Raw genomic sequence first — 15,328 nt, forward strand, 5'->3', positions numbered from 1 at the left:
CTTACAAATACAACAATACCAAATTATCTATAAAATTAATCTGATAATGAAAAATATATTTTAATATAATAAATATATTCCAAGATGGCCGGAATTGGACGTAAAAAAAATCAGTATTTCTACAATCTCTGCAGTCCAATAATAACTTATAAATATAACAATACCAAATTACCTATAAAGTTAATCTAATAATGAAAAATTGTGTATTAATATAATAAATATATTCCAAGATGGCCGGAGTTGGACGTCGAGAGAATAAGTACTCCCACTGAAGTTCAAGGGGAAATCATCACCGGAGCCGAGGGGAGCAAAAAGAGGAAATTGTATCGTGAGGAAATCGGCGTCGCGATAAATATCGTTCAGTCGGAGGAGGAAATGACACAAGCATAGGCGCATAATTCAATACGACACGTCGGTCAGTAGAAAATGTATAATTAATGATAATTTCACGTTTGTACACAAATAACGTTTCGCTTTTCACACGTCGATTAAACTAGCAACATTTTTTGGTTCGATTTGCTTCTTAAATAGATTATATTACACAAGCATTCAATCGAAAGCATCCCGCCGCGTATCCTTGACACTGACAGATCCTTTGGAAACCTGTCGATCCGAATCATTTGCTGATCTTACGGTTCAGCGAGTTCCAACTGTTCGTGTAATCTATCTTAAGGTGTCCGTACGTGTTCAGGTCGAGGTGCGGAGGTGGCACTACCGGCATCATTGAACGATACTCCGGTGCCGGATGACGTGCGGTGTCTGTAAGAAATTAATAACATTCGGATGATGAATATCATCGTGAACCAATGGATTTGATAATCCTGGAATTCGTTATAAATATTTGTAATCGAAAACTTCGGGAGAATATACGATCATCGCGGTGTTGGGTTTAACTAAAATTTTAGAAATGACTGGTTAAACAGTGAATCTGTAAATTAATAGTTTAAACCAAAGAAGTCTTTGAAAGAATATCAAATCATTGTCACGTCGCCGTTAACTTGTTAAATTTAAAAATATTCATTAAAAGTTTTCAGAAGTGATTACAGCATGAAAATGATTAATTCTTAGTGTTCGAATAGTTTACGTTTATTTAATTATCGATGACTTTCACTGAAATCTTACCTAATTCTATGGGGGTCATCGGTGGTACATGAAGGTCAACGAATTCAGATCTGAAGATATTTAATAGACATCAATAATTACTTAATTCACCTGATTGAGCGGAAAAATTTATTTTTATATCATACCTATGTAGGTCCCTCATGGATGTGGATTTACACCTGTGCCTGAATCGTCTATGGTCCCCCATGAACTCTGCTCCATGACCTATTTCTAAATCAAACAGCGATACTACTAACAATATCTCGAAAATGAAGAATTTCCATTAATTTATCAATCGAGGCCAATCGAATGATCACACATACATCTATATTTCTCGACACGACTCATTTCACTGGAGTCGCTTTCTAAAGACGCTCAGAGGCGTCCACGGTCGTTAACGTGTTAAGAATGTTCCAAAGTTGCGCAAGGCTCGTAACCTTGAGTTTTTGCCAGCGAATTTTATGGGCGCATAAACACGAGTCAGGCCTAGGGATAATATTTCTCGGGAAAGTGGTAAAACGTATCGATCGATGTTTGGACAGGCTCGTTTACTTTCTCCGTTGTTTATCGTGCGCTGTCGTTGATCGCCGCCTCGTTCCGGTAATCCCCTGATTAATAGAAGCGCAGCAGAGGTCTTCGCGGCTAATAGGCTTGACTTTAATCGCTCGGCAAGACCGGACGCCCACCGATGCGACGCCTTCAGCATTTCGAGTCGTAAACCTTGAGTTGCATTTATAATTTGGAACGAGGACGATGGGAATGGTACAGTTGCGGAGAAACTGGCGATAGAATTTTTTTGCTTAATCCTTTTGAAATTCGAAACTACAGGTATTCAGTGCTTGGAATTTATTTCTGATTGTTCATTCTGTATCAGAGTGATTTGGTTACTCTTGTTATTCGTAATTTTAATGGTTCTCTCTTAGTTCTCGTGTGATTTCTGTGGCGTATTCGAATTCTTACAATAGTTTATTCACATTAATTTTTCATTTGAAAGTTTAAATTTTTCAAGCATGATGATTTTGCTTAATCCTTTCAAAATTCATAGTTCTATTTAAGGGAGGAAATACCTTTAGACGGATGAAAACGAGCTTATCTTTATGAATTTTTTTGTAAAGGAAAGGATTGTTTTACATTTTTGAAACTTTGGTTATCATTTATTATATTCTTTCTCTATCACAGCGCATTTTTTGTTTTTCAAAATATTTAAAAATGGCGGAGTTATGTCCACGTTTTTCGGGAAGGTCGTGGTGCGACTTATTAAATGGTGTAAGCTCTAGCATTGGCTACATTGATTTCAAACAAACCAGCAAGACATATTTCGATAACTAACATTTACAGTTTGTAGGTGAACCTAAAAAAAGTGAAAAATATTGAAAATTGAAAAAATGGCACGCTTTTAAACAGAAACTTCGAATTTTACATGAAATTTTTGGCTATATTTTGCACCAAAAAGGTACTTTTATTTACAATTTATTACATATCTTTAGGTTCATATAGAAGACAATATTGTTATAGATATGTGTGCAAAATTTCAGCAAGATTGATTGAGTAGTTTTTGAGTTATTGGTTCCACCGATTTCGAAAATGTAGTTTCGAGATAAACACGTTCAAAGTTTCGATAAGTGATAACTCAATAATTTCAATGACTTAACAGCTAGTCTGCGATACCTGCGCCATACAATATTCTTTCTGTTTCCTCATAGAGCTGATTTTCCTCTATACATTGCTCTCTTCTTGCTTTTCGAGCCTCTTTGGTAGTTAATGAGGTGCGTCGCTCCTGTCGAATTACTCTCTGTTCGTCGATTTTGTCGGCGTATGTTTTTGCTTGTTTTCCAATTACAGTATTCAAAGCACTCATAGTTCTTAAAACTGAAGCATATCCTTCGTTAAATAAGCCAGCTGCCAAATATGCTGCAATTTCAATAATTTTTATTCCTGAGTGCAGGTGCTTTGGAGCGAACCGCCAAACAGTTGAGTTGAAACTCTCGTTATTGTTCTGAGTATGTCCGCCCAAGCACCTCTCAAGTAGATTCTCTTCAGATAAATCTTCGTAAATTGGTAGGATGTGCTTCTGCACGTCTGGATGCGGTGGTGCAGGATGTTCTATAAGGTCCAAATTTGCTCCTGTAACTAGAGCTTTCTGCCACTTGCAGCAGCTGTCATTTCCTACCGGGCAGTATTCGTGCCTTGGATTTTCTTCGGTGGAGCATAAGTGATAATACGAGGCCATTATAGCTTTCTTCATATTTTCCACACTATGAATATTTCTTCGTATGGCTAAGCCATAGTATGCTGTGAGTTTCCTGATAAGCGCATCAGTCAGCTTCCCTTTTCCACCGAGGTTTTTTGTTTTTTTAATATTTCGAAGCCGGCTGTATGATAATTTTTCTTGTATAACGCAAACAATGTAAAGTAACATGTTTACAATGATTGAAAGGAGGGAATTATGAAAGGCGGGTCCTCCGCTTCTAGCGCGTGAATATATACCTGCGGTGGGCTACCGCCTATGAGTCTCGATAGCATCAGAAGGGCTCCGAATTTCGCTTTAAAACTTTGGCACCATACTCTTAAGATGTTATACTAACATCCTATAGAAAAAAAAATATTGAGATTTTTTAAAGTTCTAAATGTATTTCCCCCCTTAAATGTTCAGTGTTTGGAATTGATTTCTGATTGTGTCTTCTAAATTAGTGTGACTTAAGTTTGACTGTCTCTTGTTATTTGTAAATTTAACAGTTCTCTGTTACTTTCCATTTTATTCGCAATAGCACATTCGAATTGCCCGAATATTTCTATTAAATTTATTTTTAACGTTGTATTGATAATTATAGACACTTGGAATTTCAACAATTAATAAAAAATTACACTCGAGGAATTAAATTCGTGTGCAAAGTACGGAAAGAAATGACGAAATACCCACAAATCACCATAGAATTCCACGAATTTTTCTAACCTAAGACGCTCGGAAATTTATCGACAAGTAAAAGTCGTGTTTCGCAAGGAAGTTAACAACATTCAGTCGCAATAACACAGGAATACGTAACGAAGAATTATCGTACGCGCGACGATGGTCGAGAGTATCGTTCCGTCTGATTTGCAATTGAAATACGCAGCCAGTCGAAATAAATTAAAAACCGAATGAAAAGAACGTCTACGCATGGATTCAACGCGGAGAAAGTAGAGACGTCGAAAGCCGGTTGGAAATAATAATTACGCGTCGAACGTCAAATCGTACGGTGCATCCGCGCGACATAAAACGCGGAACGCGCGCGATTCGCGACTTTCTAGGCGAGCGATAGAAATCGGGTCGCGCGACAAATGGCGAGCAGCGGTGGGACCAAGTTCAATATGCACTAGGCGGTAACCTAAATAAGTTGAAACTGTTGAATTTTAACTGTAATTTAAATTGAATGAAAGTAATTATTTTGTGGGACCAAGTTCAATATGCATTAGACGGTAACCTAAATAAGTTGAAACTGTACAATGTTAATTGTAATTTAAATGAAATGAAAGTAATTATTTTGTGGGATCAATGTTAATTGTAATTTAAATGAAATGAAAGTAATTTTTTTGTGGGACCAATGTTAATTGTAATTTAAATTAAATGAAAGTAATTATTTTGAGGGATTAAGGTCAATATGGATTAGGTGGCAACCTGAATCTGTTCAATCTTAATTGTAATTTAAATTAAATTATAGTAATTATTTTGTGAGATTAAGGTCAATATGGATTAGATGGCAAACTAAATAAGTTGAAACTATTCAATTTCAATTGTTATTTAGATTAAATAAAAATGATTGTTTCGTGGCGGCGAGCACGTTGCCAATTTTCCGCGAAATCGATTCGTCACCGCGCGATTACTGTTTATCGCGTTTTTTCCGCGACCATTGACGTCGCCGGAGAAATATTTCACCCATGCGACAATTATTTCAAGGTAGTTCCCAAGGACGATGACTATTTCAACGAATATTCCGAGAACGAAGGAGAAATGTCGGTGGAAATTCAAAGTTTCTTGTCAAAGTGATTATCTTGCTTTCTTAAATGTTAAATTAGGAAGATAACGATTTACATTTTTGAAGACCCTGATCTTTCTCCGTTTTAACGCCATCCTTTCTCTGAAATTAGAAGTTTCACTGATGAAGTTAATTTCGCGTCGCGCTGGGTAAACATGTATCTTGATTCAATATGGCGGCTGACCGGAGTTACAAGCAGATGACACGAATCCTTTAAAGAAATTAATTGTAATTCCTCTTTCCTTTCTCTTTTGGATTTTAAAGATTTATAAAGGCAAATGAAACGATCTACTTATTCTTGCTTTAGTTAACAGTTTCACTGGAAATATCAACTTTTCTGGGGGCACATTGGTTTCTGTGTAAATTCAATATGGCTGCCTTGCGGAGCAGTTATAAGGAACGCAAGTTTTTACTGAAATTATCATTTTCTAAGTAACTAAATAAAATGTTAGGTTCGAGAAAACATAAAATAGATCGACCAACTTTCACGGTTAATATTTTTAATGAATTCTAATTGAATAGTATCACTGGAAGTCATATTTTTACGCGAAGTTTAGTTTCTAAACAAGTTCTCACGAAAAGTCTTACTTTCAAGGTAACAAAATAACATCTAAGGTTCAAAATAGATCAAATTGATCAACTAACTTTCACAGTTAATATTTTCCATTAATTTCAATTAAAATAATCCACATTTTGTACATAGATTATTTCCTAGTAACCAAACCAGTCTTCAGGGAAACTTAATTCACTTAAAAGCAACCAGATAAAAACAACAGAATCAACTGATCCGCGCAGTTAATACTTTTAATTGCCTCTAAATTGAATAGTATCATTAGAGTTCATATTTTCATACAAAAATAAACTAGCAACCAAACAAGTTTCTACCGAACCATTCGAAGCAACTTTCGAAGGAACAAAACGAAATCCCCATAATTCAAGACAGAACAAAATTGATCAATTAACTTTCACAGCGAAGAATTTCAATGAACTTGCATCGAACGCCGTCCGAAATTAACATTTTCGTACAGCGAAGGGAGAAGTTGCTTCCTGGTGGTTCGAGGAGCCAATTTCGAACGGTACTTCCGGTCTAATCCGGAAGGGAAGCGTGCCCGTTGGCTGAATGCGATCGGCACGTGCAAGTCCGCGATGCAACGTTGAAATTGCATAACGTTTTCGCGGGCTTTCCTCATGCGAGGCACGATAAAGGCGTGCGCGCGTAATCGTGTCGCCGCATGCAAGAATATCAATTAACGCGGTCGGAGTGATGAGGAGAAAACTCACTCGACCGCCACATTGTGGCTTTTGGTCACGAAACAGGGAACGAACCGGTTACGCCTCGTTTTACGGAGGGAAACATTGCGTCAGGTCATCTCACACATGATGCGTTCCGTCACCTGTCTAATCCGGCGAGGATCTTTTTCTGGTGTTAGGGATAAAAAATGTCTAAATCGTTGGAGAATCTTTTTTTGTTGATTGTTCTCAGGTTTCTTTATGGTTTACCTTTTTACTTTCATAAAGAGCGTTGGCTGGGAGTGGGTTTTTTTAATAGGAAGACACGAGGAACTGAATATTGACTAGGTGAAAGCGATCGGAGAAAATCCGTATCTCTTCTAATCAAGCATCAAGTTGAAATTGTTATGGGTATTGCCAGTCGCTGGTTAATTGGTAATTGAAATTTCTTGTGCTTCTTAGGGGATGTGATGTAATTTCCTTGAGTTTCGAATACCATTTTTGGAAATACTCTGTTCCTGGTGCAACTGGTTTCTCGAAGAATTAAGTTCTCAGGGTTTTAGATACTTGAGCTCTCAACTTCTCAAGCTTTCAAGTTTTCAAGTTCCCAAGTTTTCAAACTTTCAACTTCTTAAGTTTCCTACTTCTCATGCTTTCAACTTCTCAAGTTTCCAACTTCTCATGCTTTCAACTTCTCAAGTTTCCAGCTTCTCAAGCTTTCAACTTCTCAAGTTTCCAGCTTTTCAAGCTTTCAACTTCTCAAGTTTCCAGCTTTTCAAGCTTTCAACTTCTCATGTTTCCAATTTCTCAAGTTTCCAGCTTCTCAAGCTTTCAACTTCTCATGTTTCCAATTTCTCAAACTTTCAACATCTCAAGCTTTCAACTTCCCAAACTTTCAGCTTCTCAGCCTTTCAACTTCTTGAAAGTTTAACTTTTCAAACTTCTAATTTCCCTAACTGTTCTCCAAACTTTCAATTTTCCTAAAATTAATCTTCCCTCGCTTTTTAATTTGCCAAGTTTCCAAAAGCAACAGAACATTCCCACAGTTATCCTATCAAACTTATAGTACTTAAACGCCTCGATAGAGCGTACAGTAAAGAGGAAAGCAATTAATCTTACCGGAGAGAGGCGTGTAGACCGGAAACGGTGCGACGTAATCCGGTACCTCGTCCTCGTAGATCGGCTGATGATAATAGCAACTATTGTTCCCTGGCCTAGGTGGTCCACAATACAATCCTTCCACGAAAGCTGGTGCGTCGTAGCCCGGTTCTCTCACCGAGGATGAATACCTACAATGTTTCCCCTGATTCCAGTCGTTTCCCATCGATTGTTCAACGTGATATTGTTATTTAACGTGGAAAAACACTGGCGCTGCCCTTGCACTCACACGTTTGTCAACCACAAAATGAAAACATGAAAAACAATATTTCTTCCACCCTTTCTTTCCATTAAAAATGAATAAATAACAATCCGTTCCTATTCATTTATCGAAATAAAATCATTCATTTCCATATTACTTCGAACAACTAATAAATTATAGAAAATTCTGGTAGCAAAATAATTCACACGATTTGGTGCAGAATTATCTCAATTAACACCTGATTCAGGTAGATTAATCACAGTCACGTATAATAAATACCGTTAACACTTCCCAGAGAATATTCCTACACTAACAACGGCTTTCAAAAATTATGTAAACGCGAGGAATATTCATAATATCGAACACAGAAGAGCAGACACGACTGTTGTTCGTTATGCGTATTACAAAACCGGTTAAGGCAACATTCGAGCAACACGCGAGCCTCCTTTTGCATAAACAATCGACTAATCGAGTCATGCGCAATCCGTGCCATGGAAATTGCGCAAGAAACGGAAAAAATCGACGTGTAATTTAACCTGATAAAATAATTAGATGATTCCAGGCTCGATCTCATTAACAACGTACATTTTCAATTATTTGTACTGATTAGTTTAATTTAATAACACAGGAATAATATTTAATTGGAATTTAAAAGAATTGAGTAACATTTGCATTATGTTAGATTGTATTTGGAATCTTCACGAGTCATTTGGAATCATCACACGATATTGTAAGGCAAGGGTTTAATATTGAAGTTATTTAGATAATTAAATTTATATGATTTATATTAATGTGACAAAGAAAATCATCTGGTAATCAAATTTATCAAGAAATTCTAATTCAAAGGAAAATCAGTAATCTCTAAGTTCAAATAACTTATAACTATTTTATTGTTGCAATATTATTTATATTAATATGACAAAGAAAATCATCTGGTAATCTAAGTTATCCAGAGATTCTAATTCAAAGGGAGATCACTAATCTCCAACTACATTCAAATAATATACAACTATTTTATTGTTGCAATATTATGAATATTAATATGACAAAGAAAATCATCTGGTAATCGCTTCCGTCACAGTTGCGCAAAGGAGCACAGCATTGTTTACGGGCGCGATAGGATTTTTTCTTTTCTGTTGTTCACAGTCTGTTTAACCCAATATATTTTTCATGGCTCCGCGAGCCTGCCCGCGAAAGATCGTATCGGCGGGCGTGAAGTAGGGCACGGTGTTCTTGAGTGTGTTGCGCACACGTCGCGCTGCGCTTATTAATCTGCGCCTTCGCTGTTGCTTCTTTGGGAACGGAAATCTGAATTTTTTTTAAAATGTATTTTTTTCCGAGAAGTTATCGAGAAGAATATTTTTAGAAATGGAATCCTTAAACTGAATAGACAAACGGTGATTAGCTTAGGTGATCAATACTTTCAATTTCCAATGTTCCATATTTCCAAAAATTTATAAACAAAATAGACTTCGTTCTACTCAATGCTTTTCTCTCTAATCTATCTTCTTTTTACTCTAATTCATTTTTAACATCGATAAGGAAGCAGCAAGGATCAATCTCCATATTTAATTTCTGTTTTGAAGTTTATATTCCCAAAAATCCTTAAAGGGGGTAGACAAACGGAGTAGCTCGCAACGAATTGCACAACGAAGCTCGTCGAACGGGACAGAACTGCATGGCAATCTAATTGCCGGAAAGAGACCCTTCCTTCGATCGTAATAGGCATCCATCAGCGATCCAACACGGTGCAGTGAACCCCCTAACAGCGATTTGAAACGATGATTCGATCGGAATCGGTGAAAGGCAAAATCCCTTGAGCCGTGGCGCCCGTCGCTTAGTGAATTTTTAATCCGTGAAAGACATTCCAAACGCCACGCGCCGCCTTTTGTTCCGGTTCGAGCGAATTAAACGTGAGCTCAACAGAATTATTGGAATCAGAATTTATAGTGGTCACCTGTGTGCACTTGGCATGAAGAAATTTAAATAGATTTCTATCATTTCTATAATTTTATTTCAATTAATTCAGTGTTGACTGATCTGATTTTTCTGCGGTATAAATGTTTATTTCGGTCAGATTGTTGAATTTAATTATTGTAGGTTCTCTAGGAAAGATTGGAATAATTGTTGAAGAAGGAAATTAGTGATGTGGATCCAATCGTATTGAAAATTTATATATCAGTTAAGAGTTAGAAATTATCCTATTTAAATAACTGAGAAATTTGGGATGGTAAGGGATATGTAATTTACAAATTTTAAGTAGTGGAAGATGAATAATTGAAAGGTTTGGAGTGAACGAAGTTAAATAATTGAGAGGTTCGAAATAATCAATGTTAAATCATTGAAAAATTTAGAACAGTACTAGTTAAGTATAAAAAAAATTAAGAACATAGAAGTTAAATAATTGAAAAATTCAAAAGTTCCAAAAAACGAAAGTTGAATAATTAAAACACCCAAAGTTTGAAGCAATGACAGTCGAAGAACTGAAAAATTCGAAGCAACAAACATTAAACAATTCAAAAATTCGAAACAGCAAAACCCAAACAATTAAAAAACCCAAAAGTTCCAAAAAACTAAGTCAATTCAAAAACTCAAAAACCAAATAATTATAAAGTCCAACAGCTCAGTAAAACATAATTCAAACCTAATCTCCGATCAAAGAAGCTCGACGAACCCAATTAGCAGACCTAACCCGACGAAACCCAACTTGGCCTGAACCCTGGCTCCCAGCCCTAAAAGGAGTGCATAACAGTTCTTGCACCGAGTAATTCTTCAAGAAGCTCGCGTGGCTCATTATACATTGTAATTTAACCTTCAACAGATGAAGCTGAATTCTATATCGACTGGTTAATTAACCCTAATTGAACCGCGATGTGACTTTCAGTCACATTTGAACTTTCCATTTAAATCTTTCGACTATTTCATATTGCCTTTCCAACAATTCTTTTAGACTTTTAAAATTTACCCCCTATAAACAAAAACAATAACATTTTAATCATTCCTTTTATTCTCATAACTGACTGAGAGTCACGTCGTATGATTCATTACAAAAACACGTGGCACGATTAGGGTTAATTCCATCACGTTCCATTGCCCAATAATCATATACAAAAACATCACGTAAATAATAGAATATTTAAACAAAAATTCACAGTCAATAATGACTCACCAAACGGCTCTAGATCATCAAACCAATACTTGACTCTCAAAGAAATCCAGCAAAAGATCAAATTAGAACCAATTAAAAATCAAAAGGACAGTCACCATAATTAAGAATCATAAAAACCCAGAGAACCACTAATTATTATCTGTGAAGTGTTCTAAATACGAACGTTTTATATCATCGAAATGTCATTCGTCCGCAAAGGGTTAATCGTCGACTAATTCGAAGGTAATCGACTCATCACTCACCAATATTCAGATTGAGCACGGGTCTCGTGTGAAAGATGATAGGCAGAGCGTCGTTGGTGCCTCGGTGCCTGCTGCGTCAAGCCAGCTACGCTGTGTCTTCGCAGGTACGCGTAGTTCTCCAGGTCCCACGGGTCCACGTAGTGTCTGCTAGCGCTTCCGGAGCTGCAAGCGTCTCCGGAGCTGCCGCCGGATGTAGAGCGCTGGGAACCTACCGAATCCCAATATATCGAGGACTCCGCCGGCATTCTCATGGCGCAACGTCTTCCGATTCCCTTTTGTTAAACTGTATCGACCTCTGGTTCGATTGAGTCTTCTGCAAAAATTCCCAGCGATTAGGACTGTTCCCTTCCTTAAAAGGTCGAATGCCATGGGGGTCACCGGTGACCCCCAACCGAATCGAATTACTATAGTTCACACAGTTAAACTAAGATTATTTCAGATCATTTCTATATTATAAAAAATGCTATCTAAAGCGAAATCTAGCTATATGAACGTGCAATAATAATGCAAGTCAATCGAATGATTTAATATTGTATTTCTTCCATTTTCTCTATTTTGCTCTATGAAATATTTTGCTTTGTGAAGTTTAGTTTGAAAAATCTCTCATTGCGCGCAATAAAATCAAATGATGAAGTGTATACTCGTTGAATGCAGGCCGAATGCACTTAAATATATTCTAACGAGAAACTAAAGCGAAACGAAGAAGAATTAAATGTTTGTCTCAAAAAATAAATAATGTATCGTTGAAAAAGTTAGCGCCATTAAGAATTTTAACCCTTTGAACTCTAGGCTCCAATATTGCACCAGTTATATTAAACATTTGAATGAATCTTAAGAAAGCTACCCCAAGATTATCAAATTTTCCACACAGCGAAATGTTGTGCTGAGAAGGAAAATAAAAGGTATAAGAAACGTTATAACATTGTTAATTTTCACCATGGGTAATATGAAATTAGTTAAAGTTGCTGATAGAGTATAAAACCATCCGGAGTGCTAAGGGTTAAGATGACGTATATATTCGTCACAGTTAACTGGTTAACACGTTGGATGCTGTGGGGGGCACCGGTGACCTCAATCAAATCGAATTACTATCGTTTTTTCAATTAAACGATGATTATTTGAAAACTTTTCTGTATTACTAGTGATGCTACTTAATGCAGTGATATTTAGCTAGATGAACGTGCAATAATAATATTATTTTCATTTTGTATATTTTTCTCGGCAAAACCGCGCGGCACTCAACGCGTTGACCTTCGTAGTAATATTTTTCAATTGGACTGGAGATGCTTTTCTGTCGCAAAAAGAATCCTCAGCGAGTTGAACTTGATATAACATTTTACTTGAGTTCGTTTTTTGGAATTTTGAAAATGGTTGTTGAATACATTTTGATAATTTTGTGATTATTTGGTGATGAAGTTTTTGGAATTTTGAAAGTGGTTGTCGAATAGATTTTCGTTATTATGTGATTAGTTAGTAATAAAGTTTTAGAAATTTTGAAAGTGGTTGTCGACTGGATTTTGTTAGTTTTGTGATTATTTGGTGATGAAGTTTTTGTAACTTTGAAACCGGTCGTCAACTGGATTTTTGTAATTTCGTGCTTATCTCATTAACGAAATCCTAATCTTGTAATTCATTACCCGAATTCTTACTTTCTATTAGACCATCAGCAAAATTCGCCAAATCCTAATCGACAGCCAAAAAGTCTCCAGCTCTCTTAAAACCGATTTATTACAACACTCAAAATCCTAACATTTCCGAACTACTGCATCCAAGCAAAACAGCGGTACAATATCATAGACAAATCTCTATCTTCCATTACCTGTAACAATGAATTTACATCGAACAATATCTCATGACATCGTCAACCAGACATCGAACGATTTACCGGTAACAAAGGGGATTCCAACTTTTCACTAAAAGAACACTGAAACGGTTCACCAGCGTGCAAAGTTTCCCGGCAGCCCGCGGATAGTTTGAATTTTCAAAAATCCCGACCGATTCCCGTCCGCGAACGGTTCGCAACGTTGCCGAGCAGATCCGTTTCCGGTGGATCGATGAGGAGGCGCATTGTGCGCTGCGCGAGCACGATTTCGCTTCTGGATCCGTCCGGGCAGCCCTCGAACCGCGGTTCACTGTTCGTCTCTCCTACTACCGGTCAGGTGTACCGCCGATCTCTTCGAAGACAAGTGAAACCGAAGACTTTCACGCCTGCGCTACCGTTGGGCCCCACCTTCTCCCTCGGGCTGGTGCATCATACTGTTGCACCGTTGCACTTGCAATTGTTTGTGCGTTACCTGCACGTATCAGTGATCATTGTTTGGCAAGCGGCACTGGTATGCAGTTGCAAACGGCCGGTGGGTTGCAATAACTACCGTAGATCTAAGATAGATACCCGATTTTTAGCGGATATATTTGCTGCTAGAACTCCGATCGGGTATCTTTTTCATCGGACATGGATATTAGGCACTTCGTAATAACGATAAATACTCTTTGCCCAATGTAGGTGCTTGATTGTTGTGCGATATATTTTCTATGAGGTACCTGGAATTTGAATCGGGTATCTTTTCATCGGACATGAATATTAGGCACTTCGTAATAACGATAAATACTCTTTGCCCAATGTAGGTGCTTGATTGTTGTGCGATATATTTTCTATGGGGTACCTGGAATTTGAATCGGGTATCTTTTTCATCGGACACGGGTATTAGGTACATAATAGCAGTAAATAGTATTGTATGCCCAGTGCAGGTACCTGATTTTTATAATATATATATTTGCTATAAGGTACCTGAAATTAGAATCGGGTATCTTTTCATCTGACATGGGTACTAGATCTAAACGCTTCATATTGGTGATAAATAACATCACACACCCAAGGTAGGTACTTGATTCTCAGAAACTATAGTTATTACAAGGTACCTGAAACATAAAGAAAGCAATAAGTGTGAAATATATGAAACAAGTACCTGTTTCTCCCAAATTTAGGTACGACCAGGTACCTAAAATTGGAATTAATTACCCTCCCAACAAAAATAACTAGTAAAAGTATCTTAGAGAATAAAAAGAAGCCTCTTCTACTTATGATACAGATCTAGGTCTCACCGGTTATCAATTTTATACCTCTCCCAATTAATCAGACACTAAACATTTATGAACTTAATAAAAGTTGATATTTCCCGAACGCTCGATGAATCGAACGTTCCATTTTCCTAGGAAAAAGGCTCCCAGTGTCTATTCGACTTTTTCCCGGAAAATGTAATTATAGACGATTGCAAAGCACGACATAATTCTCTATTATCATTATGCCCATTTCTGAAAGCGGCGTCGGCCAAAAAACCATGCAGGCGACATTCCTTCGACGTTCGTTCGATCGCTCGTTAGTTTCTTTGAAACACATCTATGAGCTGCGGGTATTATTGCGCAACGAACTTTCATTGGCCTTTTGAAGAAACGATCGTCAACCAGATTCCGCTTAATTATATCAGCCGAACGCCGGGCCCGATCGAATAATACCTCGGGCGGATCAATTAAATTCCGCCGCCGGAGGATTTGTACAAGAAACACGCCGGCCCACGCTGTCGGCCCGGATAACCGGATAATAATTCCAGTCGGGGAACCTGTCTTGTTAAGTATTTCGTGCACATAACTGACCTAATGCACTGTGCATTGGTTACACCGGGTTGCTCGTACAGTTTAAAAAAAGGTTTCCGGAAAATTACGTTGGAAGGGATTTTGTGAGTAAATAAACAAATATAGGGGCGGTGAGATCATTGTATCTGAAAGGAATTATGTTTGAGAGCGACTGTGTCTGAAGATAATTAAATTTGAAGAAAATTGTGTCTGGAGAAAATTAGATTTGAAAAGAAATTGTGTCTAAAAGTAATTAATATTGACAGTAATTGTCTCTAAAAGTAATGAAATTTGATAATAATCGTATGTCTGAAGAGAATTAAATTTGAGAATAATTGCATTTCTAAAAATAATTAAATTTGACAATAATCGTATGTCTGAAGACCATTAAATTTGAGAATAATTGCATTTCTAAAAATAATGAAATTTGACAATAATTGTATCTCTGAAGACAATTAAATATAAGAATAATCGTATCTCTAAAAATAATTGAATGTAGAAATTAAGCATTTGAAAATCTGAAAATTTAAAAATTTGGAAATTATAAATTCAAAATTTAAAATTCAAGATTAAATATTTCCTT

The 15,328-nt window shown here is 36.9% G+C and overlaps 3 protein-coding genes across 7 annotated transcripts in view; 1 reads left to right on the forward strand and 2 right to left on the reverse strand.

The window, feature by feature from the left end:
• TP53INP (Tumor protein p53 inducible nuclear protein) overlaps nucleotides 1-493 on the forward strand; it is a 34,275-nt gene extending 33,782 nt beyond the window's left edge. For both annotated transcript variants that reach the window (XM_076365152.1, XM_031971872.2), the window contains exon 5: nucleotides 231-493. In XM_076365152.1, coding sequence (XP_076221267.1) covers nucleotides 231-390 — 160 coding nt within the window. In that variant the 3' untranslated portion in view covers nucleotides 391-493. The remainder of the gene's footprint in view (nucleotides 1-230) is intronic.
• On the reverse strand, nucleotides 416-13,320 carry LOC116424705 (uncharacterized). Of its 4 annotated transcripts, none has more exons than XM_076365154.1 (6): nucleotides 13,054-13,320; nucleotides 11,116-11,428; nucleotides 7,464-7,633; nucleotides 1,248-1,332; nucleotides 1,123-1,172; nucleotides 416-759 (listed from the first exon to the last, which is right to left on the reverse strand). In XM_076365154.1, the coding sequence occupies exons 2-6, from the start codon at nucleotides 11,364-11,366 to the stop codon at nucleotides 617-619; spliced, it is 699 nt and encodes a 232-aa protein (XP_076221269.1). In that variant the 5' UTR covers nucleotides 11,367-11,428; nucleotides 13,054-13,320; the 3' UTR covers nucleotides 416-616. The 4 variants fall into 4 exon arrangements, with proteins under 4 accessions (XP_076221269.1, XP_076221268.1, XP_076221270.1 ...); XM_076365153.1 differs by having other exon boundaries at nucleotides 11,116-11,425; nucleotides 12,935-13,320; XM_076365155.1 differs by having other exon boundaries at nucleotides 1,248-1,326; nucleotides 12,935-13,320.
• LOC116424981 (uncharacterized) lies at nucleotides 2,097-4,443 on the reverse strand. Its single transcript, XM_076365149.1, has one exon. It carries the CDS (start codon nucleotides 3,518-3,520, stop codon nucleotides 2,756-2,758), a length of 765 nt encoding a protein of 254 aa, XP_076221264.1. The 5' UTR covers nucleotides 3,521-4,443; the 3' UTR covers nucleotides 2,097-2,755.
• Nucleotides 13,321-15,328: the final 2,008 nt, after the last annotated feature.

The sequence above is a fragment of the Nomia melanderi genome, chromosome 2, assembly GCF_051020985.1.
Source record: "Nomia melanderi isolate GNS246 chromosome 2, iyNomMela1, whole genome shotgun sequence".
Lineage (NCBI taxonomy): Eukaryota > Metazoa > Arthropoda > Insecta > Hymenoptera > Halictidae > Nomia > Nomia melanderi.

Excerpts from the sequence above, each read along its gene's own strand:
- LOC116424981 (XM_076365149.1), bottom strand. The coding sequence starts at position 3,520 with ATGTTACTTTACATTGTTTGCGTTATACAAGAAAAATTATCATACAGC.
- LOC116424705 (XM_076365154.1), bottom strand. The coding sequence starts at position 11,366 with ATGAGAATGCCGGCGGAGTCCTCGATATATTGGGATTCGGTAGGTTCC. Across the intron at positions 1,173-1,247 it reads TCCATGAGGGACCTACATAG|ATCTGAATTCGTTGACCTTC; the intron begins GTATGATATAAA and ends AAATATCTTCAG. Across the intron at positions 760-1,122 it reads GATGACCCCCATAGAATTAG|ACACCGCACGTCATCCGGCA; the intron begins GTAAGATTTCAG and ends AATTTCTTACAG.